This window comes from Anguilla anguilla, chromosome 9 (genome assembly GCF_013347855.1).
Source record: "Anguilla anguilla isolate fAngAng1 chromosome 9, fAngAng1.pri, whole genome shotgun sequence".
Taxonomy (NCBI): domain Eukaryota; kingdom Metazoa; phylum Chordata; class Actinopteri; order Anguilliformes; family Anguillidae; genus Anguilla; species Anguilla anguilla.
In genome coordinates this window covers 4,761,962-4,787,091 of record NC_049209.1, presented here as the reverse complement: position 1 = coordinate 4,787,091, position 25,130 = coordinate 4,761,962, and the positions used below count along the sequence as shown (strand labels likewise).

The 25,130-nt window shown below is 48.3% G+C and overlaps 1 protein-coding gene across 1 annotated transcript in view; it reads left to right on the top strand.

The window, feature by feature from the left end:
• The first annotated feature begins 2,206 nt into the window (after positions 1–2,206).
• LOC118234954 (glucocorticoid receptor-like) overlaps positions 2,207–25,130 on the top strand; it is a 76,267-nt gene continuing 53,343 nt past the window's right edge. The window contains 5 exon segments of the mRNA XM_035431846.1: positions 2,207–2,649; positions 4,628–4,979; positions 4,982–5,108; positions 5,110–5,773; positions 5,775–5,824. Of these exon segments, the coding sequence (XP_035287737.1) occupies positions 2,557–2,649; positions 4,628–4,979; positions 4,982–5,108; positions 5,110–5,773; positions 5,775–5,824 (1,286 nt within the window). The 5' untranslated portion in view covers positions 2,207–2,556.

Below are 25,130 nucleotides of genomic sequence, written 5' to 3'. Positions count from 1 at the left end.
TGCAATACTGTATTCATGCCATTTTGGTGTACTTTTAACATATCAGCAAATATGAGATCTCGCTGAGATTTTGATTGATGTTGAAAATGTCATTTTAAAACTTCAACGCCTTGCCTCCGTTCTAGGGGACAAACCTCGTCTCGGTTTTAGGAAGACATTTGCTAAATAAATAAATAAATAAATAAATAAACTGTTACTTATTCGTAATTATATCTTTATGTATGAGAGCGCTTTGAACTTAGTGTAAACATGAGTTGCTGGCATTAGCTGACGGGCTCCGTGTGCGCATGTCAGTTCTTGACAAATTAGCAAAGGTCCTTTTGCTAGCAGTTCAAAGTCTCTTGCCTGTGAATGTTCTGTTTGTCCGTATTTGTGGGGTCTTCTCTGCGATGTATGAGCTAAATGTCAAACGGAATATAGAAGTGTCGTTTGAAGATGGACTGTTTCGAGGGAAATGATCTTCTCCTTGGGATTTATAATGGATTTCAGACAGGTCGTGTTTATATACAGTTGCTAATGTGAACGTGTCCTTCGTCCCCTCTAAACGTTACCTATCGACTGTACTAGCTAGCTGGTTAGCTAACTAACTACGTCATTGAAATCCTGCACGTATTATGATATGCTATCTTGAAACTTTTTTCAGTCATTTTGAAAATATTAAGTTATACGACAACCTAAAAATATTTATCTTGACCGATAATAATAGGTCGTCTCTAAAGTTTGTCTTTCTTGGAAGTTGCCCAGCGATTTGGCAAGGCAAGGGTAACTTAACTAGGTGCTCAGGCTGTAGCGAATAAGCAGCGCACCCCTTTCCAGTGAGTGTTTGTTTTATTGCAGGCTAACTGGTAGCCGGCTAGCTACATTTCAACTCTAGTCACGCCAGTTTGGTATAATTAGCTAGCGCTAGCGACACTATCTTCATTAGACAGCGCTAACTTAACTAACGACATATCTTTATTAGGTAGCGGTCAATAAACTCAGTGTTATAGCGAGTGTAATCTGCAATACGCATCGGATTGCCTTACAACATTAAGGCGAAGCACGTTTAGTTAGCTCGCCGCAGTTGCCGTATGTAGCTACTTTGCCAACAAGGTTGTATTATTGTCGGATGAAGTAGCTCTAGCTAACGTTAGCTCTCGAGTTGGCTCTCCGTGGGGCGTGTTCCATCGCTCTAAATCTTGCTGGGGGACGTTCGCTGGCGATTGTAATCAGCTTGGTACATATGCAGATAATGTTTATTCTGTAACTTTAATTATAAGATTTAATGACTAATTGCAGGCAGGAATATTGCAGTCGGCTACCTAACCGCATATAGCCAAGTTCCCAGCTATATAATTATTCAGCAACGAAAAGATAGGATATGTCAGTAGCTATGCGATTTATAACTATTTATAAATGTATAACTACTAACTTAGTTCTTCTACTTAACGTTAGTTATCGCTAATTATTTACAAACAGTTGTTCGCTAGCCGCATATTTGCATTTTTTCCCCCAATATCTAGCTACCAGTAGTAGCGAGATAAGCTAACTTGGGTTGTTTGTTTTAGCAGATAGGCTTGCTACGGTACCTAAAAACCTCGCAACTGTCATTCTTGCTAGCTGGTACTTTACAGCAAAATACCATGCGGAAAATTGGATTTCAGTAATTATTGGATGCTAGCTAACGTTAAGGACTTCAGATTTCCAGTTCGGTGAACGCTAGCCAGCTTCGGACTGTGACCGACTCGAGATGACCTAATTATTTCTGCTTTGAAAGAGGTAGGTTTGTTTAGCTCCTTTAAAACACATTGCACACAAGCTACATTGTTGCCTTGTCTTCATATGGCGTTGTGTGCGAGTCAAGATATGTGTCGCGATGCGTTTGTTTTGCGGTACGATATAGATTTGTTGTCGATTTAAGAAATAGGCGAGATGGCACGCTGACTAGCCTACGTTAGCTGACAAATTATTAGCTAGCGTGCCCGTAGTTGTCATTTCACCTTGTGTTGTTTTGTGCCAGAGTTTGGCGCAGTGTCGATATGAACTTAAGTATTTTTAAAGGTGTGTCTAAAAATGCAACATTGTTTTTCGGTCACGAATTTTTTTCAATTACGATATAGGACGATAGCTAAGTTAACTGATTAACAACCCTTCTTGTGTTGTCACGATATAAATATGCGAATGGCATGATCTAGCCGTTCAAATAAAGGAATCCCGGTGTACAGTTGCCAGCTATGTCTGTTTAAAACAACTTTCTTGCTTTGAGAGTGCAACTGGTCCGTTTCGTTTAGTCACATGTGGAACTTAGCTAAATGCAGTAGCTGCTCATGACCAACAGGTTGCACCAGTGTGGTGGTATTATAGGCAGCTAGCTAACGTTAGCTAGCACACCTCACGAGGGCAGATCCGGCGTGGTGCACAGATACTAACTACTGCATGAAGCTCCATTTTGTATCATTATGGTGAAATCGCAGGGCAGGTCAGGTACATAAAATGTGCTGCTAGATAGCTTGCAAGCTGCAAACATGAGACATTCGTAGTCTATTAGCCAAGATAGCGCGCAGGGCCACGGAAAAGATGACGCATCATGACGTTAAATGGCTGGACAACCTCTCCTGGCTACGGTTTAGGGACGAAAATAAGCTTCCACGCGGACTTGGAGAAATCGATGCAAGTGACGTTTTTTGGTGACATTAGCCATATACTTGCAAAGGCATGGTTATGGTTACGCAATTAATGTGTTGGTTTAAAGCAATTTATTATGGAAGCTATATGCATGGAAAATTCAGTTCTAACTAATTTAGGGAAGCGTTATTAACTGAAAATTTGTGTTGTCTGTATGCATGAAAACACTTGATATGTTTTGACAAGTGTCTCAAGGGAAAGCTGTTTACATGGTGCCTTTAGAGAATATACGTATGATAAAATCAATGAATGCGTTGTCGCATAGCAATAAGCGTTTGACTGCTTCGGAGTTACTGCTGAACTTATCTGTACGTTTATGAGTAGTCTAAATATTTTTTTTGTCGGAGTCTTGGAAACAGCCTCTAAACGGTGCCGTTGCCGTTTTCGTAGTTGTTTATTCCATGTCATTGCGCAAATTATAAACCTTTTATACCCTGTACGCAGTTCTAATTTTTTGTTGTTATGGCACCCTATCGATTTCTAATACAACACTTGATTCCAGGCTACATGTACTGGTCATACTTACCCAATTGGCATATTGTGGATGCATACATAGGATCTACTGATCAATTATTTCTCAGCAGACAACAACTCGTCCTGTTCTCAGTTAATATTGTTTTAAAGAAAACATAGCTAAAATAGATGAATATTTCCGAAAAATGGTACGTAAGTATGTTTAAGCACGCGCTTGCCTAATATAATATTATTGCGTAATTCATCTCGCATTCTGTATTTTTGCCCAGTCAACTGCATGTTGATAGAGCGTAGCGATGTAGGCATATAATGCATTCGTTTCGTTATGTGTTTCTTTTCACGCGCTGGGCAGGGGGTGTGCTTCGGGCTTTACGTACCTTGTGCTTCTTCATGGTATAGCCTACTTGATCAGCGTTTGGAACAGTACGACTGTTGAGATCACTTGCGTTGTCATGTTAACCAAGGCTACGAAGCACAGTACTTGCGTCTATAAATAGTTGTTTATTTCGAACATACATGCTAAATATGAGTAATGCATAATAATAATAGTAATAATAATAATAACAATAATAATAATCTCAACAACAATAATAACAATGATAAAAAATAATATCAATAATAATAATACGTTTTTATTGTTATTATTATTATTGTTGTTGTTGTTGGTTATTTCTACATTTTATCTAGTGCTGAGGGGTTCCTTTAGTTGCCCCTAGATACAGATTTAAGATGTTAACTTATTGGGAAAATCTATAACCTTTTTATTGCTTGGGATGCCTGGGTTTCATTGGGATCTCCCGTTGTTAAAAATGTATCCTGTTTTCAAAATAATGTAGAATGCTAGATTTGATGATTGAAGGCCTAGTGACTGCTGGTATTCGATATTTTAATCTATGAACTGCAAAAATGTGTGGCTGTCAGGGTCGGGTAGTATAATGTCATTGCAAGTTTTATGGTTGTTGTTTTGTATTGTACTGTGCCGTATTGTGTTTTTTTGCTGTGAGCGTTTATACTGCTAATTCTTGGTTGGGGCCCCCTTTGAAAAACACTTACCTGAATCCGTGCAACAGAAAGGCATAACATTTTCCAAACAAATATTTAATTTGGGCTGAACATCTTTTTCTAATTTAGTGGCTGCATTTCTGAGAAAGCACTTAGGCCTGCGCAACTAATTCCAGCTGCTGATTATTTCCTCGAGTTAACTGGAAAATGTATAGTCTGTATTTTTAAAAGGTCAACTTTTGCTTTTTTCTAACCTTGAAAGCTACTACATTGTCCTCAGGAGTTTGTTATTCCACTGTTTAGTTTGTTAATTTGCTGCAGAGCCACTGTCCTCTTTTGAATTCCCTTTTTAAAAAAAAAAAAAAAACACAATACTGCGTAGCTTTATTTCTATGGCAACGGCAGTTCGCTGCTATACTGAGTATTCCCCTTTTTTTTTGTTTTGTAAATCTTCCCCTGCCCCTCCCCTCTCTGTGTGTTCCAACAGGAACAAGACATGGATCGAGGAGGGATGAAGTACAGCAATAACCAGGACGAGCGGGTGAATTTCGGGAATTCCAACGGCAGAGCGTTCCAGGGGGAAGGCAGCGGCCTGGCGGCCCCGGCGACGCCTCAGTCCATCCTGGGGGACGTCTCCAACGGCGTGGGCAAGGGCGGAGCCCCCCGGGAGGAGCTGACCACGGCCGTGTCTGCCTCCATGGGCCTGTACACCGAGGACCCCGACGCCAAGCCGCTGGGCGTGGGGGGCAGCCCGCAGCTGCAGAAGCAGCAGCCTCCGCAGCAGCAGCAGCAGCAGCAGCAGCAGCACACGCTGGGCTCCTTCTCCCTGGGCGAGAACTTCTCCCTGCTGGAGGCCAGCATCGCGGACCTGAACCGCTGCTCCACCGCCGTGGACCCGCTGACAGGCCTCGGGGTCGGGGTGGGCGTGGGCGTGGGCGGCGGCCCGGAACCCTTCCAGCTGAAGATGGAGTTCTCCCCCGCGGGCAAGGACCGGCTGGACATGGAGTCGGAGAGCTTCGGCCAGGTGGGCAAGGAGCAGGAGCTCAACGCCCGGCTCTTCGCCGAGAACAGCCTGGACATCCTGCAGGACCTGGAGCTGCCGGGCTCCCTGACGGACCTCAACGAGTTCTACGTGGGCGACGAGGCCGCCTTCCTGTCCTCGCTGTCCGTGGACGAGGCCCTGATGGGCGACGTGGGGGCGCTCAAGGAAACCAAGCCCGTCGTCAGCGGCAACGGCGGCATCGCCGGCATGTGTGGCGGTGTGAACGGGTCGGAGCAGCAGCAGCAGGCGCAGGCGGCGCAGGAGGCCGCGGCGGCCGCCGGCCTCCTGCCCGTCATCAAGAAGGAGAAGGACTCCTTCATCCAGCTGTGCACGCCCGGCGTGATCAAGCAGGAGAAGGAGAGCAGGAGCTACTGCCAGATGGGCGGCGCGGACCTCTCCAGCCCGCTGCACTCGCCCATCTCCGTCTGCGGGGTCAGCACCTCCGGCGGCCAGAGCTACCACTACGGAGTCAGCTCGCCGTCCGCCGTGGGCCTGCCGGACCAGAAGCCCGTTTTCGGCCTGTACCCGCCCCTGGGCCCCGCCGACGGCTGGGGCAGACCCAAGGGCTACGGCGACCCCGACATGGGGCGGGGGGGGCGAGCTCGTCTCCGTCTCCCAGGCCTTCGCCGGCGGCTACATCAGGTAAGAGACCCCGGCCGCGCGCTAGCGTCAGCCGCGGTCCCCGTGGAAACGGGGGTTTCGATCGATGGGCAAAATCGCGCGCAGGAAAGTTGGCCTTGCTCTGCTTGAGTTGAGCGGTGGTAGCGCTTCCTCCTCGACTCCCATTGAGAATGAGAGAGGCACCCGAGTTCCTATCTCTCACGGTGCATTTGATTGTCGGGGAAACGCGGTTTTGCAATTTTCTTTAGAGAAGCAGTTTCTGTGAGCTAATACATTAGCTAACGCTATCATGAGCTAATAATATCTCCTGGCTGAGGGCGAGTGCGTTTCCGAAAAGAAGAAGCTCGCGTGCCCGTGTCCTCATGGTTTAAGCGGAAGCGTGGATTTGCATATCGCGTTTCTGAAACGTCTCCATGTTGTGCCACTGTTGCAAATTGCCTTTTTTCGTGGGGGGGGTGAAATGTATTTTCTCGTTTTTTGTAACGTGTTGCAAAATACTGCGCAACCTTCATTCCATTTCTCTGAATGGGAGAAGGGTTGTGAAATTGTGTGTGTACACCCCTGGGCATTCACGGCGAAGCGTTTCGTCGATATTTCTGCCTGCCGGAAAGTTGCGCTCGACCTTCTCATCAAGTTTCACATCGGACAAACGCTTAGTGACAGAACATGCTGAATTTTCTGTGGGCTTGTGCTGTGATGACTAATCAGCGGTTGTACATGTTTGGTGTCACTTGACCTTTAGAAAATATTGCCAGTGGTGTGTTACTTTCCCTAAAGGATGGGGATGTGGGCTTAATTTGGAGATCCTTGAAGAAAAAAAAAAAAAAGAAAGAAATAAAAAAAACAAGGAAAGTTGTGACAGAAATGTCGGAAGACGCATAAGAGGTGAATTATTATCTGGTCCTCGACCCTCGAGGAGCTTTTGAACGTTAGATCTGAGTGTGAATATAGAAGATTGATCGTGAATGATGCGCGGAAGCGAATCCACTGGATTCCGGCGGTGGATTGGCTGCAGCCCACGCTTGTCAGTACAGATCGGTTCGGCGTGGCGAAGGGGCCTGCCTCGTAGCTGGGAGGCCACGTGTACAGATCTGTGCAGATCTGCTGTGGCCCTGCCCCCCCCACACCACCCCACCCCACCACCCCCCTCCCCTCACAATTTCGACACAAACACACGGGCGGGTGGACCTCCCCTCTGCACAGAGGCAACACTCCCCCCCGCCCCCCCCTGGGGTCCTGGAAGCTATGCGCTTTGGCCTGCGCTGCTGTGAGTTAGGACCTTGCGCTTGAAGACACCGCCACGGGGGTTGCTGTGATAATAACAGCACTCCGGGTTGGAAGGTTCATACAAGTGATTCACTGTATGATTCTGAAGCGGCACATTCCGGAATGCGTAGCTTAAGAGGCCCTTGCAGTGTGTTTGGGAGCAGACTATAACTTTTTTTCTCCCCTTTTTCTTTCTTTCTTTCTTTTTTTTTTTTGTTGCTTTTCTGTTGCTATGTTTCATGCACGGCAGCGGGTTTATGAGCTTGTCTCAGTCTCTGAACTGGTTGACTGTCTTTAGTTCCGTGGCAGCGCAAACAGTTGTTAAATGCGGTTTGTCTGCGTAAACAAGCTTCCCCTTACAGTGTCGTGGCTGTAGCAACTTTAAAACGAGAACCGACAACTGGATCACAATGCTCTCTGTGTCCCGGAGCACATCTTCCTAGTCACGAAAATGGATGCTGATGACATGTCTTAAGAGTGCACGGGGGAATGCATCGACATTTTTTAAGATTCCGCCCTCCAAAGTATTTCGGAGTTGCCTGCGAGGTGCGCTCGGAGCGAACGTCGAATAGATTTTTTTTTTTTTCTTTTTGCTCAGTTTCGGAGGGCTGGCACGAGAGCCGTTTGATGTCGGGTGCGCAAGCGAGCTTCTGATGCGCGCGCGAAACGCGCGTGTTGTGCTCGCGACCTTCAGGCTTCTTAATAAAAGCGGCCGCGTTTTTTTGTCAGGACCCGAGACTTGCTGGTTTCGGTGAAATTGGTGCACGTGCGCGCTCGCGCGTTAGCCTGGCAGTGTTTGTTTCACCCGGGGAGACCTCTGAGAGTTTGACATTAAGGCGAGGTGACAGCAAGCGAGAGGGAGCAGCTAGCCCACACGTCGTTTTTCAGTGCGGTTCCCCGACTGTGTGTATTTATGTTTGGCGGCTACCTCCAGACCCATATGCGAATCCCCTTGTGTGGCCGGCGGTTCGCTTCCCCGCACTTTATGTAATTTGAGATGTGTATATATATATACAATTTTTCTAATAATTTCTGCGTCTTCCCTGTCTGAATAAAGTAACAAAAAAACAAAAAAAACATGTAAGGAGTGTAATTTTAACTCACTTGTTAGTGTAAATTTAAAATGCTTTGCAATATACAAAATTCTCTCCGTTAGTGTTTTACATGTTAAGAAATAGCCTAGTTTTTTTATGTAGCACAAGGGCATGCAGTCTAACCACTGGCACCTTCATAGTAATATCCTTTGAGGAATGTTTATGTGTACATTTTCGCACACTGACATATAAAAGGTATTACAGTATGTAGAGGGTTGTAGCCTACATATCAGCGATGATCAGTTAATATAATACAGAGTTCTGTTTTTAGCTATCGATAGGCATTACAGATGAACAGCTATGCTACTTCACTCTTTAATGTGTGCTACCGTTTGCTTATTATGTTCCATCATTCTGCCTTAGCAGTGCATGTCTCTGTGATGCTGTGAGATGGTCACTTAATTGGCGTTCAGTTTCGCCGCTGTATATTTTTGTCTGTGCTGTGTGGCGAGACGGAGTTTGAAGGCATGATCCTCAGATGCTGCGACTTAAGGCCAGGGAGAATTTCGTTACGGACAGATTTGTGGCAAAAAAAAATAACGAGCACGAAAATAATGATTGTAAGAAAACGCTGAGGAGAGCTCTATGGATTGGCTTTTTTTTTTTCAACGGCTGAATAATGAAGGTGGCTATGCTACTTGACATGTAGCATCCATTTTGATTTAATCAGATAGCTTTTTAACTCATCACTTCTAATGCACGATCGATGCCATTTATAAGGAGTGATTTGTCTGGGGCATGAAAGATGGCAGATACTTGTATTTGTATTTTTCAGCTTTGTGAACAGGCTGCAAGCCCCCGGGGTGAGGGGGGAGTGGGGGGGGAGACGGCAAGTTAATGGTCACGCTGGATGTGGCTGCCGTCAGTAAGCAGAAACGAGAGGTTTTCTTTTGTTAAAGAGCATTCACGTGTCCCCTAATGAACCATGCATCTCTGAACGGGGGATTGTTGATTACCCGTTTATTTTTTATTTTTTTGGTTGTTTGTTTCTATTTCGGAGATGTCCCCTCACCCCCACCCTCCCACCCCGGCCCCTCCCCCTTTTGAAATTCTTGCTTGTGTTTAGACTTGTTTCCTAATCTGAGAGCCAGGGGAGTGGAATTTCCTGCCGCGATTCCAATCCTCCCGCTGCTCCAGTACTAGTCTCCCTCGCACGAGAAATGTCATCGCTCCTCCTCCTCCGTCCGTTTCTCTGTCCGTCCGTCCGTCCGTCCGACTGGTCGGCCATCTGCCCGCCCGCCTCCCTCCCTCTCCCCAGATGCCACCACCTGCTGTTGCTTAGTGTCGCCAGGGCGATACGGTTGATTGGCAGGGTTCTAGAAGGAATGTTCCTGCTGGCCCCGGCCGGATTGTGGGCGGCTCCCTGGGCTTGGGGGGGGTAGGGGGGAGGGGGGAGAGGGGGGAGGGAGGGGTCAGGCCTTTAGGTCGAGGCGGAGTTTCCCCCCCTTCACCGTCTGCCAGGACTTACCAAGGAGGTCACCCGCTGGGTTTCATTTTTATCCTGCCTCTTCTGAGCCGACCTTCCGACCCGTGTGTGTGTGTGTGTGTGTGTGTGTGCGTGCCTGTGTGTGTGTGTGCGTATGTTTTCTTCCTCCCTGATGAGAACCCCATCCTGAACTCCACAGTTTCAGTGCTGGTACCCCGGGGTCGTCCCCAGGCGATGGAGCAGGGTTTTATTAAACTGTATTTCAGTGTTTAATGTTATTATGTTTGTCCACAGACGCGGTGGTTCTGGATTAGGGCTTCTCTCCCTGCAGATGGCTGGGAATTGGGTCGTACTGAAAAGCACGGTGGTGCATGCATTCCTCACACCACTGTGAAGCGCTCGGCAAGGGGGGGCCTGCCTGCACCCCTGCCCCCCCCACCCCTCGTACCCGCCCCCCTACTGCCCCCCCCCCATTCTGGGATTCCAGTAGGCAGATCAGAATTATGCTGGCTACTGTCCAGTCGCTGCATTTTTATTCATTTTTTTTTAAGAAGAGAAGAATGTGGCAGTTGTTTTTTGGGGTGGGTGTTTTTCGCGGGACGGGTAACGTCCGTCTGCGTTCCTGCCTGCCGTGGGTCCGCTGGACGAGCTGTTTGGTCGCTTTTTGGTTCGTTTGGCGCACGTCCAGCCGGAGTGCGGGGAGAAGGCGGGGTGACAGGGGGGGGGGGGGGTGGGGGGTTGGTTCTAGGCGGAGCCGGGGGGGTCGTGCGTTTAAGGAGGGCGGCAGCGTTGGAGAGAGGCTCGTCTGGAATCGCGGCTCGCGCCTCAGAGCGGATGTCACAGTCGCAGGTGTCCGCTTTATTGCCTGTGACGGCCCTTTCTAATCGGCGTAAAATACGAGCCTTCGCCCGTTCCCATCGCGTATTCTAGCTCGCTCCTCCTCACTGCAGTTTTACGTGGGTGCATTTCGCGCGTTTTCGCAGCTCAGCGGATGTTCCGGTCCCGCTGTTACTGTTGTCGTTATTTTCTTTCTTTTTTTCCGATAAAGAAAAACAAAGAAAAAAAGGTTTTGAAATTAAATTCCAAAGTCCTTGCTCCTGTAGTTAATATTCATAAACGATGTCGATGCAGCCTGGTTGATTTATATATATATATCTTTTTTTTTTTGTTTAGTTTGTGGTTTGTTGATGAAAGCTGAAAGCACGTTGCTTCAGCACTTCAGGGCTGCAACGCGTTGCGCATTCGTTAAAACCCCGGGGGGGTGGGGGGGGGGGCGTGATCGCTGTGGGAAAAGGCGCGTTTCCTCGCCAGCGGCCTCGCCACATAACGAGCAGCTACCCTTCCGGGGCTAACCAGACCCCCGTCCCAAACGCCGGGCCCCGTTACTCATCGCGCAAAGTGCGCGCGACGCGTAAAACGCGCGCCGCGGAGATTCAGGCCGTCGCTTCACAGCGCGGCGTGTAGTTATGGTAACGCGCTAGCGGTCTCTTACGTCCGCCCCCGCGGGTAAAACGCGTCAATAATCCGCCCGACGTCCGCTAAGCCTGTGAAGCGGATCAAAATGGAGGGCGGGCGGGAGTCCGTACGACGCCTGTGTGCTATCTGTGCAGGTATGAGGACTTGTGACAGGCTGTCACAATTAATCACATTCATGAGTCACAATTAATTACAAATAACATTTTAAAAAAAAAGATGTTTTAATGAATGTGGTTACTGCAAACATTCTTAACATAATGCTTCCATGACACATCCGAGTCACTTAAGTATATTCAGAATGTTGACAGGATTTCGGTTTAAATAGTGAGGCCGGTGTATTGTGCCAGTATTGAAGTATTGAATTTGGATTGAGGGCACTGTCTGATGAGCCCCTGTCATGTTTTCATTCGGTAAGATCGTTCCCCGGGCTTTGAGAAGGTCGAGAGGGGAGAGCTAAATTGGGCGATGGGCTTTGTGAGTTAATTAAAAAAAAAAACAATAAATGAAACGATGATGAATGCTTCCTGTTAGCCAGTGGAGGTGTCTCAGAGCAGCGTTTCCCAACCCTCTTCCTGCCGCGGCACACTTTCCGAATTCACAGAATCTCTGGGCGCACCGCTCAGAAGGGAGTGACGTACCGATGTTGATGTGACGTGTCAGCAGTAGGCCTAAAAACGTTCTTTCGGGGCTTTCGCTTAACGAACAGGCATATTAGCCACATTTATTTTGGCTTTTGTGAATGGGATTTGTTAAGTTTTGGGATTTAAGTTTTTTTTTAATGCATTTGAACATTAAAATTTTTTTTAAAGGATTTTTTCACACGGCACCCCTGACCTCGCCTGTCGGCACACCGGTGGGGAAACGCTCGGAGTCTCAGAGCATCAGCTGTGTCCGATTGGCTCTGGAGCGGGCGAAACGCGGCTGTAATGTGTTTAACTTCGCTGTCGTGTTTGTTCTGAATGCAGCAGCTCATTAGTGGGGGCACGTTAGCGTCTTGGCAGGCGGTGGGCACTCTCGCCGTCATCGATCAGCCTCCTCCTCCTCCTCCTCCTCCTCCTCCTCTGCCTCCGCTCAGCCCGTTCTTCGCAGGAAATGGTGGCGATTTCATAAGCCCACGTAGCGCTGCTGCTTCTCCATTTTGCGAGCTGCTAGACGTAACTCGATCATCTCCGTTTATAAATAGCCAGATGATGAAGGGTGGGGGGGGGGGGGGGAGGAGATGAATAACTCGAGCGCGTACGGGTCGCTGGAAAACGGGCGTGGCGGGAGCGGGGGCGGGAAGGGCTGGCTGGCGGCCTGCTCTCATCTCTCATCGCGCGGAGGAAGAGGAGCGCGTCTGGGCGCTCCCGCTCGATGTCTGTCCTTTTTCAGCAGACTGTGTGGTAGGCCTGCAGCTGAGCGTGACTGCGGTGCTTTTGGGGACTTTTGCGGTGCTTTTTGGACACTGGCGGTGTTTTCGGGGAATTTTGCGGTGTTTTTGGGCACTCTTGTGGTGTTTTGGGGCACTATTGTTGTGTTTTCGGTCACTTTTGCGGTGTTTTTGGGTACTCTTATGGTGCTTTTGGGCAGTCTTTCAATGCTTTCAGGCACTGTTGTGGTGTTTTTTGTCACTGTTGTGGTAGTTTTGGGCTCTCTTGTGGTGTTTTGGGGCACACTTGAGCTGTTTTTGGCACACTTGTGGTGGTTTTGGGAAGTCTTGCAGTGTTTTTGGGCACTCTCGCTGTGCTTGTACCTGAGCTACAGTAAGTGGGAATGTTCCATGTGTGTGTGTTGGGGGGGGGGGGGGTCATGAGGTACAGAAGGATTTTTGTTCCTTTACCTCTTCCTGCCCTCTTCACATATCTCAGCAGAGTGGTTTTCATATTCAGGGCCCGGGTGGTTCACTGAGTTCATAGTTCTGTAAATACGCCGCTTTTGGGGAAGAGTTTGGTGCATTCATTAATGTGCAAGTTTAAAATAAAAAATAAAAAAACTTTTATGTTTTCTAAGAAGTGAAAAGCACAGGATCTACAGACTTTTCCATCACTGGTGTTGGTCTGCAGCTGAGATGTTTATCGTTGTTTTATAAACTTGATCTGAATTATATTTCATTGAGGCAGTCAAAAGGGTATGAATTTTATTTTTTTTGTTTTGTGTGTTTACATCAGGTCATGTGATTGGCACTGTGTGTTTACATCAGGTCATGTGATTGGCACTGTGTGTTTACATCAGGTCATGTGACTGGCACTGTGTGTTTACATCAGGGCATGTGATTGGCACTGTGTGTTTACATCAGGGCATGTGATTGGCACTGTGTGTTTACATCAGGTCATGTGATTGGCACTGTGTGTTTACATCAGGTCATGTGACTGGCACTGTGTGTTTACATCAGGTCATGTGATTGGCACTGTGTGTTTACATCAGGGCATGTGATTGGCACTGTGTGTTTACATCAGGTCATGTGATTGGCACTGTGTGTTTACATGGGGGCATGTGATTGGTACAGTGTGTTTACATCAGATCATGTGATTGGCACTGTGTGTTTACATCAGGTCATGTGACTGGCACTGTGTGTTTACATCAGGTCATGTGATTGGCACTGTGGTGTTTACATCAGGTCATGTGATTGGCACTGTGTGTTTACATCAGGTCATGTGATTGGCACTGTGGTGTTTACATCAGGTCATGTGATTGGTACAGTGTGTTTACATCAGGTCATGTGATTGGTACAGTGTGTTTACATCAGGGCATGTGATTGGTACAGTGTGTTTATGTCAGGTTTTGTGATTGGGGGCGTCCTGGGAAAATAAAGGTAAATTAAAATGTGAATACTGTGTGGGTGCCACCCTCATAATCTGTCAAAAAAAAAAAAATACTTTCTTTAGACACGAAAGAAAGAATGGCAGGATCTGACACCCTCTCTCTCTCCCTCCCTCTCTTTCCACGGTCCTTTGAACGGTGTGTTGGGTCAAAAGTCACTGAAACCTGTGGGCCGGTGGGAGATGGGGAGGCGTGAGCCTTCCTCCTTTAAAAACGAGAGGTTTGGTTTGGTAGCGCTGCTCTTTAGCCCCGTGGTGCTCTCTGGCAGATGGCGGCCGTGTCTGCGGTCCCACGGACGGGCGTGTTCGCCGGCCTCTGCGACCGCACCGCCTCTGAAGGCCGCTACAGCAAACGAAATCGTCACCTTTAGAGGTGAACTAGAACCGTGCACGCTCGCAGTGCTTCGCCTCGGATACGGCGAAGAAGTAGAAACGGACCTTTGAGCTCACGTAAGCGAGCACACAAGGCACTGAGACACGAAATGTTTGAAATGAAACTCGAAGCGTGTGAAGTAACGGTATAAAGTGGTTTTTTTCGCCACCGTGTTCGATCGATGATCTCGGTGGACGATATTGAGACAGACTTTAACGCGGCTTTGTTTTGTTTAGTTGTTAATAATGACGGGTTATTGTTTGATTTGGATTCAGTCGTACCGCGTCTTCGTTTGGCCTCCGCCACGCGGCGGACGCTGGGTTAGCGTCGCTTTAGCGCTCGGCAGTGATTAGTCCCGGTCGTCAGGTGCGTGGCAGGACCGCGGGGGGGGAGACGGATGGGGGGGGGGTAATGAACGCCTCTTCCAGCGGCAGGTGGAAAAGTCGAGGTTTCTCGTTTTCGCCGGAGCTGGAGAGGTCAGCCCCGCGGGACAATGCGTTTCGCACCGGCCCGCTAAAGCCCGCGCCACGGCCAAAACGATTTAGCACCCCTTCGCCAAGAGATGTGCGAGTTAATAGCGCCCTGCTGCTCTGAACGCGCCGGTGGATAGTTTTACCCAGCGAACGTGGGGGGGGGGGGGCGGGCGCGAGAACGAGCGTCGCATCAAAACACGCCGAGTGTCGGGTGCCTGTTTCCGTGCGGCTAAAAAAAAAATCCACGTCGGGGTCGAATGTGAATCAGAGAAAAGCGTAGCTCGGACCTGTTCGTACGGCTATCGACATCCGCGCCATCGACGTCCGAGTCCATCAGATTAAGAGCGACCTCTCTTTCAAATGAATAATATCACCTGACTCGTGCAGAGCGCGGTGCCATTTACTTCCTATTTTAATGTGGTATCTTTTGGCAAATGGGTGCTTGTCCCGATGGTGCTTGGCAGGAACACGTGACCTTTGCGGCTCACGTTTCGATTTGGAAAAGGTGAATCGTTTTTTTGAATGATTATTTATATTTAAACCATTACCGCTTTTTTTTCCTGGTGCAGTCAATGCCACTACCTGCTGTTTGCAGTTACACATTGTTTCAAACTGCTGAGTGAATCTGCTCTTGCTTTGAAGCTCGGTCGTGTTTGTTTTTCCTCCGTCACATGGTTGTCTTGAGGTTAGCTTGATTTATGCGGCCCTATAATGTTACATAGTGCTCATCTGCTCTTCGTATATTCCAGTGCCACATTAGAGGAAGCAGTTACATAAACTTATGATTGCTGCTATTGAAACGCAGATACGTGCCTCTGGGTTTTATTGTTTGCTTCCACAGACTCGTGTTCTGTGGTGTTATTAGCAGCCGAAGTTGTTTGAGCACTTGTTGATTTTATCTAATCAGCCTGATCATTTGGGCCTGGAATTAAAATTTTGTTGACTCGTGTTTTTGTGTTGATACAGAATTATTCACATTTCTAATTAGGCCGACCTGCGGCTCGCATAAAATAGAGAACAGTGGGGAAATTGCTGCTTGTTGGCTCAGAGTTCCTTCAAACGCTCAACCGTGAACGAGAAAGAAACGTTTCGTTTGGTTAAATGGATTCGTAAAACCCTTAACAAATCAATGTGCTCGCCAGCTAGCCACACGAATCCCCTTTGACATTTACCAGGTTCAGGGAGGAATCAGTGGGGGGGGGGGGGGGGGTGGAATGCCTGATTGTGGTCTGCACTGATGTAATAAACAGACAATGAAGTAAACAAGGCCGTTTGCTGTGTAGATACACAGAGACACAGACACACACTAAACTGGTCAACCCGTTTGACGCTGGTTGCAAAAAAACTGAAACAGAGAAGGATTAACGAGGGAAAACGTTGTTGTTGCGATTGCGGTGACTTGCACGTCGTCACACAAGAAGAAAGAATTTTGTTTGACGAGCTTATTAAACGCAGATGCAGAAATAGAGATTTAGTGAAATACAGAGCATTTTCAGCACGGTGAACTGTGAAGGAAAGCAGAAGATGCGCATGTAGGTGTGTGTTTTTTTTGTGCTTATTTCTGGCGGAGCTCTTAATTATTTAGCGGGCTCCGCGGCGCTACGTGTGGTTCCTATAAGAGCGCCCCCATCGCGCTGAGAGCTGGGTTGGGGTTTAACCAGGGTGTCGGAGGAGCGCGACGTGTCAGACTCGGCGAAGTTCAGCGCCGCAGTCTAAGTCTCACCGGTACAGTACGCTCCCCCCACACACACACACACACAGACGCGCACACGCGCGCACACACACACACACACACGCGCGCCTACAGACACAGATGGCGTAGGGCGGCGCGGCGATTTGCATGTGGGTTCAATCGGGGGGCCTCCCTGGTCCGCGGGTTCGAGTGGGCGCGGGCGTGTTCGGCGCGTGCCCTCTGCCCGGTGGGGGGGGGTTGGCATCGGGGCACCAGATGAGCGTCTGCAGATAAACAGCGTCTCTTTCCCACGCTACAGTGTCTGCAGAAGCTTCTGGCTTGTTTGGTCATTTCATGATTTTCCATTTCCTTTATTATTTTCTTTAGAAAAAAAAAGAAAAAAAAAGGCTTTTCTTTGCACTTCGGTCATATTGCAGAGCAGTGGTAAACCATGCACCCCACACACACACACACACATGCACACACACACACACACCCACCCTCCACACACTCTTATTTTCCACTGATGAGACTCTGACCTTATTGGCCATTTCATTTTCAGTTTTCTGGCTGCAGACGTTTTTGCCTGTCAGTTGGCTGCTTTTCACGCTGATTTGACTGGTAGGCTTGATTTGTTCCCCCCCCTCTCCCTCCCTCCCTGCCCCCCCCTCCCTCCTCTCTCTCGCTCCCTCCCTCCCTCCCTGCCCCCCCTCCCTCCTCTCTCTCTCCCTCCCTCCCTGCCCCCCCCTCCCTCCTCTCTCTCTCTCTCCCTCCCTGCCCCCTTCTCTGCAAAACCTTCTATTTTTATCGCCCTGGTTGCAAAACCTGTTTGACACAGAATGATTAACTGAACTCTTCACACGGAAGGAGTGCCAAACTCCGCTCTGACCTCACTGGTTCGATTCGGGTTTTGTCGAATGAGCGAGGTCCAGCTGGGTCCCCCGCCGCCCCGCTCGCCACCGACCGGCCAATGGCAGCCGTCCGGGGGCGCGGCCTCAGCGGCGCAGCTTTTAATTTTTTTTTTTTTTTTACATTTTTTAATTTTTAAAAAAGTCTCCGCCCACCTCCCTCCCTCCCTCCCTCCCTCCCTCCTCGACTGCTCAATTATTCTATTCCCGCACTTTGACCGGCAGCAGAAAGTCTGAGTAACATTACATCATTTTATTGTCGCGCGCGCTGTAAGAACGTGTAATGGGTTTTCGGTTTGGATCGTGGTTCCCCTGCCCTGCCCTGCCCTGTCCTGTCCTGTCCCCTTGGAGAGCAGTTTCGCACACACGTCCTCATGGTTACACGCTCAGATTAGCATATGTGCTGTGTTTGTTTTATTTTTATTTGTTTTGTTTTGTTTATCTGGATTTCTCATGGCACCTGATTTTGTAGGTTGTCTTGCCCAGGCATTAACGGAGTTGTATAAATCAGCTGATCCTCATGAATTTCCTCCTTGTTATGGCTGGCTTTTTCTCCCCCAAGTACAAACACGTATTAATTACATGTTGTATTAATTACATTGTCTTTTTTACTTCCGGGTGTTTTTTTTTTTTTGCGTGTTAAAAAATAATTAAGTGCATTTAGTAGATGAAAATTTAATGGGATTTTTGAACCAGCAATTCAGACAGACTGTTTCCCTCTGGGTTTTTTTCTTGATGTGGTCTCAGGGCATAAACGTTTGGGGAAAGAAATTTTTTTGAAATGCTCATCTGACAACAGAAAAAAAAACTGCGTCATTGCAGTTGCACACGAAAGCCTTATTGTTAAGTTATGTTGATGTGGAAGAGTGGTGCTTCTGATCCGACTATAGGTCGTACGTGACTGGTGTAGAACGTGATGCAGTTACAGTCGGTGTCATCAAAGTCAGTAATCAACAGTAAACAAGCCAATCTGCCAAGACAGTCAGCTAGTTAACGCTAGTTTGCTAACTGGCTGACGTTACCTTGCTGCAGCTTACTATAGTTACTGACATATCCAGAATGAGAATTGAAGGGTGCCAACCCTTAATATCTCTAATATTAACTAATGGTTAAATATAATGGGGGTTACATAAATTATTTATTTTTATGTAATAAAATAGTTCAGCCTATAGTTCAGCTCATTGTACCTAGCTAGGATAATTTGATTATGTTAGTGTATCTGGTAGGATTGTTTTTGTATGATTAGGTGTGATTCCAGTGCTAGTTTGTACTTTGTACTTGGTAGGATTCTTGCTGCTGAACAAGCTTACTCTACAGGGTTGGAGTCCTGATCGATGTGGTCACTTCTGGCACTACGATCCTTACTTCACTCTAGTGTTTCTTTTGCGCCTCTACATCTTGAAACCTATGCACTTGTTGTACGTCGCTCTGGATAAGAGCGTCTGCTAAATGCCTATAATGTAATGTAATGTAATTTAAACAGAACATTCGATAAAACAGGAAAGGCACTCTGACTGAGCGTATTACGCCCGCTTAAGCAAGCTACATTATTGTTTCTTCGGAATCCTTTCCAATTTTTTCCTTCCTGAACCTTGGACGTGAGAACGCGGCGGCGGCGGCGGCGGCAGGCGCTCCGCGGTGCACCTCGGGCGTCGGCGCGTTCACCGCGGCGCGCGGACGGCAGTCAGAATGAGTAAAGAAGGGGAAGGCCGCAGTTCGGTGGCCGGGTCGGGAGCTCGTGGAGTTGTACCCGGTGCTCCCGGGCCCCTGGAGTGGAGTGGAGTGGAGAGGGTGGGCCTGCCGGAGTTCGGCCGCGTCGAAGTGCCCTGAACTCGGAGAGCCTGAACTCCTGGCTGCTGGGAGTCGGGCGTGAGTCAGACGTGTCACGTGACCTCGTCTCTCCCTCTGCGGGTCTGGCACGCGTGCGAGCCGCTCTGTCCCTGGCATCCTAACCGCTGCTGAAGCACTGTACACGCTGTTACAGACAGCGAAACAACAAATGTTTTTTTTTTTCTCTCCGAAGCCGAAGGAGTTCGTGCCGCAGAATTTCCTCTTTCGAGGGCCTCTTCTTCAGGGCCTCGGACGGGAAGTTCCTCTTCTGAGGGCCCCGTGATTTCGACACTTCACACGGTTTATTGTAAGTGTCTTAAGGAAGAGACTTCAGAAGAACCCTGTCCCCCACCCCCCAAATGAGACAGGGATGCTGGAACCCGAAACAGTGAATGAATCGGAGGCCAAAGCCATTGCATGAGTAACTGCTGAACCCGTTCCCGGGTTGAGTAAAAGTGAAAATGAACAGTTGTCCCTCGCACGTGGGCCTGTTTTGTTTTCAGCCTGGAACAGGACTGCCTCACGCAGCACTCGAAGCGGCGACGATCGGGCTCGTTCACCTGCTGGAAGTCTCACCTGTACGTCTCCTCTGAAAAAGTGGACGAATTTGCCTTTTCTTTTTCTTTTCCCCGTTTCTCTGTATTCTTCTGTGAATTTCACCGTCGATGTGGCAATGATGGTTTTTTTTTTTGCTGGCAAGGTGGGCTGTTTATTTTATTTAGCAATAATGCACCGCCCGTGCTGTTGTGCACCGGTGCATTATGGGTCCTATTATTCATGTGTCAGCAGGTATAGCAGTTTTGTATTTTTTTTTTTTCGTTTGTTTTTTTTTTTTTTTGTGAGATATCTGGTGCCAGTCGGCTGGAGTCAATAAACTGTGATTGTGCTCCCTCCGTGTTTCAGTGGCTGTTAGCGGGCCAGTTATCTCTAGATTTAGATGTGTCGCGTGTTGTTGAGGGGTGTGTGGGGGGGGGGGGGGCGGGGGGTGAAGAACCTACCAATCACTGCTCTGCTTGAAGATAATGAGGTAAGTGTTTTTCAGCTCCCGGGGACACGCATCCGGCCGACCGGACCTCCTGCGGGCAGGATCCCCAGACGTGCCGATTGGCCGGCGGAGCTGCGGGGCGTTTTGCGTGCGGGAGGCGAGCCTCTGTCAGGGTCTGGCGGCTGATGCTCTCTCTCTCTGCGGCGGCTGATGCTTTTTTTACTTCACTTCAGGCCGCTGGCAACCAAAATCATAGTAAAATGAGCCGGACCCCTGCGGGGGAAGTCCGTGCCGAGGCTACGCGGCTACGCGGCTGCCCGCTGCCCGCTGCGTGACCTCTGAGAACGGGACAGCAGTTTCGCGGTGACTCAGTTTTTTTTCTCTTTTTTTTCGGATTTAGATGGGCGGAACTGTACTCGCGCGATTAAAAGTAGAGGATTGTGCAATTATTTTGCAAATCCGTGTGATTTTTGCGTGCTGACTTCATTAAATATTTTGGTTCTGTCTCACAGTTGAATCATCAGCTTTTTAAAAATTATTTTTTTAAGATGACTAGTGTGATCTGTCAGAAGACTGAAGAACTGAAAAGAGTCTTTACAAATAGGCCTACAACTCCTCTATATCCCATCCTGACTCTGATGAAAAATGGGCAATTTTGGTTTAAATAACGATTCAGATTTTTAATTGCGAAAACCATTTCAAATATTGAATTCAAATCCAGTTAATTTCATATAATTTAGTTGATGCTAAAAAATAACAGAGATGGCAACATGGTCAGCCAAGTGTTGAATACAATTCTGGGAGGTTTGCATTTCATATGATGAAAATGAGTAAGATTTTAATTGTGTTAGTGGCTAATTATTTATATTTGTCTATGGTTGCTGCCTCCAGTAAGGTTGTTTTTAGGAAAAGAAAAAATTTTATCTAAGAAATAATTAAATCGTTTTTTAAAATAGTGTGTGGGTAATTTTTTTTAATGCTTTTTTTCCCCAGTGACTCAGCAAATTCAGCTGCTTTTAACCCTTTGAAGAGTGGGGTTTTTTTTTAAAGAAATGCTTCTTTCACTATTCAGTCAGTGTTCTAGAACTCCACCGCTTTCTATTGCCAGCAGTGATTGTTGCATCAGCATTCGAATGTTCAGTTAAGAACATTCTAATCAGGACTTTGTGTTTATTTCACATTGGGCTCTGAGCGTGGTATCACTGATTAACCACAGCCTGATAATGCTGGTCTGGGTGAGAATGGCAGACTGCTATCGGACTCGGACCGACCCCAGACGTCATTACTCTGGCTGGATGCCCTCATAGACTGTAATGCAGCCTAATTACGTCGAGATTAATTGCAGCTCTGTGGGCAAGATTATTCTGTATTGCATTGCCAACACCTCAGTTTATATGTAGGTTTTGTCCTTGGAATCGAAGCAAAATGTATCCAGCTAAATGAACTGGTTTTTCGGTGTACGTAGGAATTGTATCGCAAAGCGAAACGGAAAAATTATTCTTAAAACCGCGGTTATTGCATTTCTTTTTTATCAGTTCAGCGCTAACGGCGGGTCTCATTTCACTGTCGCCAAGTGCAGCGAAGGTTTCCTGGGTCTCCCGGCGCAGGGTCGGCTTCCCTGGCTGACTCTAAACAGCCGCGAGTTTGCGGCGTCTTTAGATCACAACTGTGCGGCCGTCTCTTTAACCAGCTGCGAGTTTGCGGCGGCTTTAGATCATAACTGCGCGGCCGTCTCTTTAACCAGCTGCGAGCTGGCCGCGGCTCCAGCACTAGCGCGCGGTCTCTGCTGCTGTCAGCTGTGGCGGGTATTAAAGCTGACGTCAGGAATGTTTGCATTTCCCTTTTCCTTGTTTCTCCTCCCCCCCCCCTCCCAGATGGTAATCGCCATCGAGATTTCCCCTGGTTTAAAAGGGCACCGTATTCAACAGTTCTTGAACGCGCGCTAGCACTGAAAATAATTAAGAGGCGTCACGTGGCTTCCAAACCAGTCTAACTGTACAGTACATACGTGCCGGATACAGTGGCACCTGCGTTCTTTACACTGGCTAGAAAGACGTTTGTGGGAGACATTCCGGTTTTCCCTTTGCCAAATTTTTGCAGGGAGAGCAAGCTTAGCAGCCATAAACGGTCCAAGAAGGTTGCGAGAACACAACTCAGCGCCGTGGGCTAGGGTCATCACAAATCAACATTAATCCAAGTTACAAAATGATTCTTTTTAAAGTCTCCAATATCTGCTAGCCTCCAGGACAGTACATACAACCAAGTGCTGCTTTGATAGTAGTGATCCCCCCCCACCCCCCAGAAAGAAAAAAAAAAAGATAACATGAAGTTCAATTCAATTTCAGTTCAATTTTATTTGCTTAGAGCTTTGTGCAAAGGTCATTGTCATAAAGCAGCTTTGCCGAGATCTGGGCCTGAACCCCCCCCCCCCCCCCGCAGGAGCAGGCCTGGGGTGGCCGTGGCAGGGAAACAAACTCACTGGCTGGTAACAGGAAGAAGCCGTGAGCAGAAACTGACTCAGAGGAGAGAGCCCATCTGCTGCAGCCTGGCACCGGTTAAGTGGGGAAAAAAAAGGCTGATTACGAAACGCATGCATAATAAACAGTAAAATAAATGACGGTACATAAATGTCAATGTGCGTGGGTAATTAAAGCCGCGCAGAGATGACTCTGATCATGATGTCATTATGGGAGATGGGCTGGAAAGCCAGCGAGTGCCGTTGTCAGGCAGGGAGAACCGGCGTGGAGCTGGAGCTGAACCAGCTGTGTCTGGAGGAGGGAGCTCAGTCTGTCTGGAGGAGGGAGCTCAGTCAGTCTGGAGGAGGGAGCTCAGTCTGGAGGAGGTGGTTCTGTCAGTCTGGAGGAGGGAGCTCAGTCTGGGGGAGGTGGTTCCCTCAGTCTGTTGGAGGGAGCTCAGTCTGGAGGAGATGGTTCTGTCAGTCTGGAGGAGGGAGCTCAGTCTGGAGGAGGTGGTTCTCTCAGTCTGTTGGAGGGAGCTCAGTCTGGAGGAGGTGGTTCTCTCAGTCTGTTGGAGGGAGCTCAGTCTGGAGGAGGTGGTTCTCTCAGTCTGTTGGAGGGAGCTCAGTCTGGAGGAGGTGGTTCTGTCAGTCTGGAGGAGGGAGCTCAGTCTGGAGGAGGAGGTTCTCTCAGTCTGTTGGAGGGAGCTCAGTCCGGAGGAGGTGGTTCTGTCAGTCTGGAGGAGGGAGCTCAGTCTGGGGGAGGTGGTTCTCTCAGTCTGTTGGAGGGAGCTCAGTCTGGGGGAGGTGGTTCTGTCAGTCTGTTGGAGGGAGCTCAGTCAGTCTGGGGGAGGTGGTTCTGTCAGTCTGTTGGAGGGAGCTCAGTCAGTCTGGGGGAGGCCTGGTCGGTCTGTAGGAGGCTCAGTCAGTCCAGAGGAGGAGGCTCAGTCAGTCTGGAGGAGGAGATGCAGTCGGTCTGTAGGAGACTCATTCTGTCTGTAGGAAGCTCAGTCGGTCTGTCGAGCGCTCAGTTGGTCTGTGGGAGGGAGCTCAGTCTGGAGGAGACTCAGTCTGTAGAAGGCTCATTCTGTCTGTAGGAAGCTCAGTCGGTCTGTCGAGCGCACAGTTGGTCTGTGGGAGGGAGCTCAGTCTGGAGGAGACTCAGTCTGTAGAAGGCTCAGTCGGTCTGTAGGAGACTCAGTCTGTAGAAGGCTCAGTCGGTCTGGAGGAGGAGGCTCAGTCTGTAGAAGGCTCAGTCGGTCTGTAGGAGACTCAGTCAGTCTGGAGGAGGAGGCTCAGTCTGTAGAAGGGTCAGTCGGTCTGTAGGAGACTCAGTCTGGAGGAGGAGGCTCAGTCTGGAGGAGGCTCAGTTGGTAGAGCTGGAGCTAAGGAAAAAGCCGCTGGCAGAATAAAGCAAATGATGTAAATATTTCAGTGTAAGTGAAACTTATGGTTATGTAATAATGACAGTTAATTTAAGAGATTTGTTTTTTTGCTTTTTTCCCCCATTTAGTATTCTCCAAGGACATTTTTTTTCCTGTTCAGCGTCAAGTAAGCATAATAAATATCTTTTACAGGAGGGAAATGATATTCATTCCAGGTGTCAAAATGAAAAGAATGTTTATAAATTTTCTTGCGGACGCAGGAAAAAAAAAAAAAAAAAAACTATTTATTGATGGTGAATGCTGCTTGAAGCATCAGCACTCGCCCTGTGTAATCTGAGCCTGTACTTACTGAAGTATAAGTACTCACTGTACAGGGGGGGGGGGGGGCTACCTCCACATTTAGTCTACTTATCGCCTGTGTCTAAAAATGGCTGCGTGCAGACAGGTTGACCCAAACGTCGGCAGTCCAGGCCTAATTTATAGTGCCGGGTCCCACGGCGCCCGTCTTCGATCGACCGAAAATTCACGAATTCGCCGAATGCTCTGTAGGCCCGGCTCTCTAAGCAAACCGTCGTGGCGGGGCGTCACGCAGCTGTGCGAAAAAGGCTGCGCGCGCGTCTCGTTAAAAATCTTCGCTAAAACGGAACGGCAGAAGTAGCTAACGGGAGCGGTAACGCCGGAAGATTTGAGCGACGCGAGTCGCTGCCAACGAGCCCGAGGCAGCGAAGCCCCCGTGTCTTACCCACAGTAGCCTGTAAACAGAGCTGTGGAATGTTGTTACGTAAGGAGGATTTACTCTGGCGAGGTTCTAAGCCCGTATAAAAGCAGTTAAGGTCAGCTCTTACAGGGGCAGATCCTCTCTGCTGTGATTTAGCGGCGACGCGCTAGCAGATTATCCGGGCCGCTTGTTTGGGTTATCTTAACATAGATCTTCAGCGAGGACGTAATCCTGGACGTGTCCGCGGGCTTGTCTGAAAACGATTACCGTTGAGATCTTTCATCTTTGGATTCCGGTAAAAGAAACATCTAGATTCATCTGTTTCAGAGAGAGAACAGGAGAGGCTGGCAGGAGAGGCTGGCAGAAACGTTAGTCCAGGACCTCTAAAAACCTATTTATGTGTGTCCACAGCTCCCCTTTAGGGGGTATTTATATTACCACAGTTCAGGCAGCTGCTACTTGAGACAA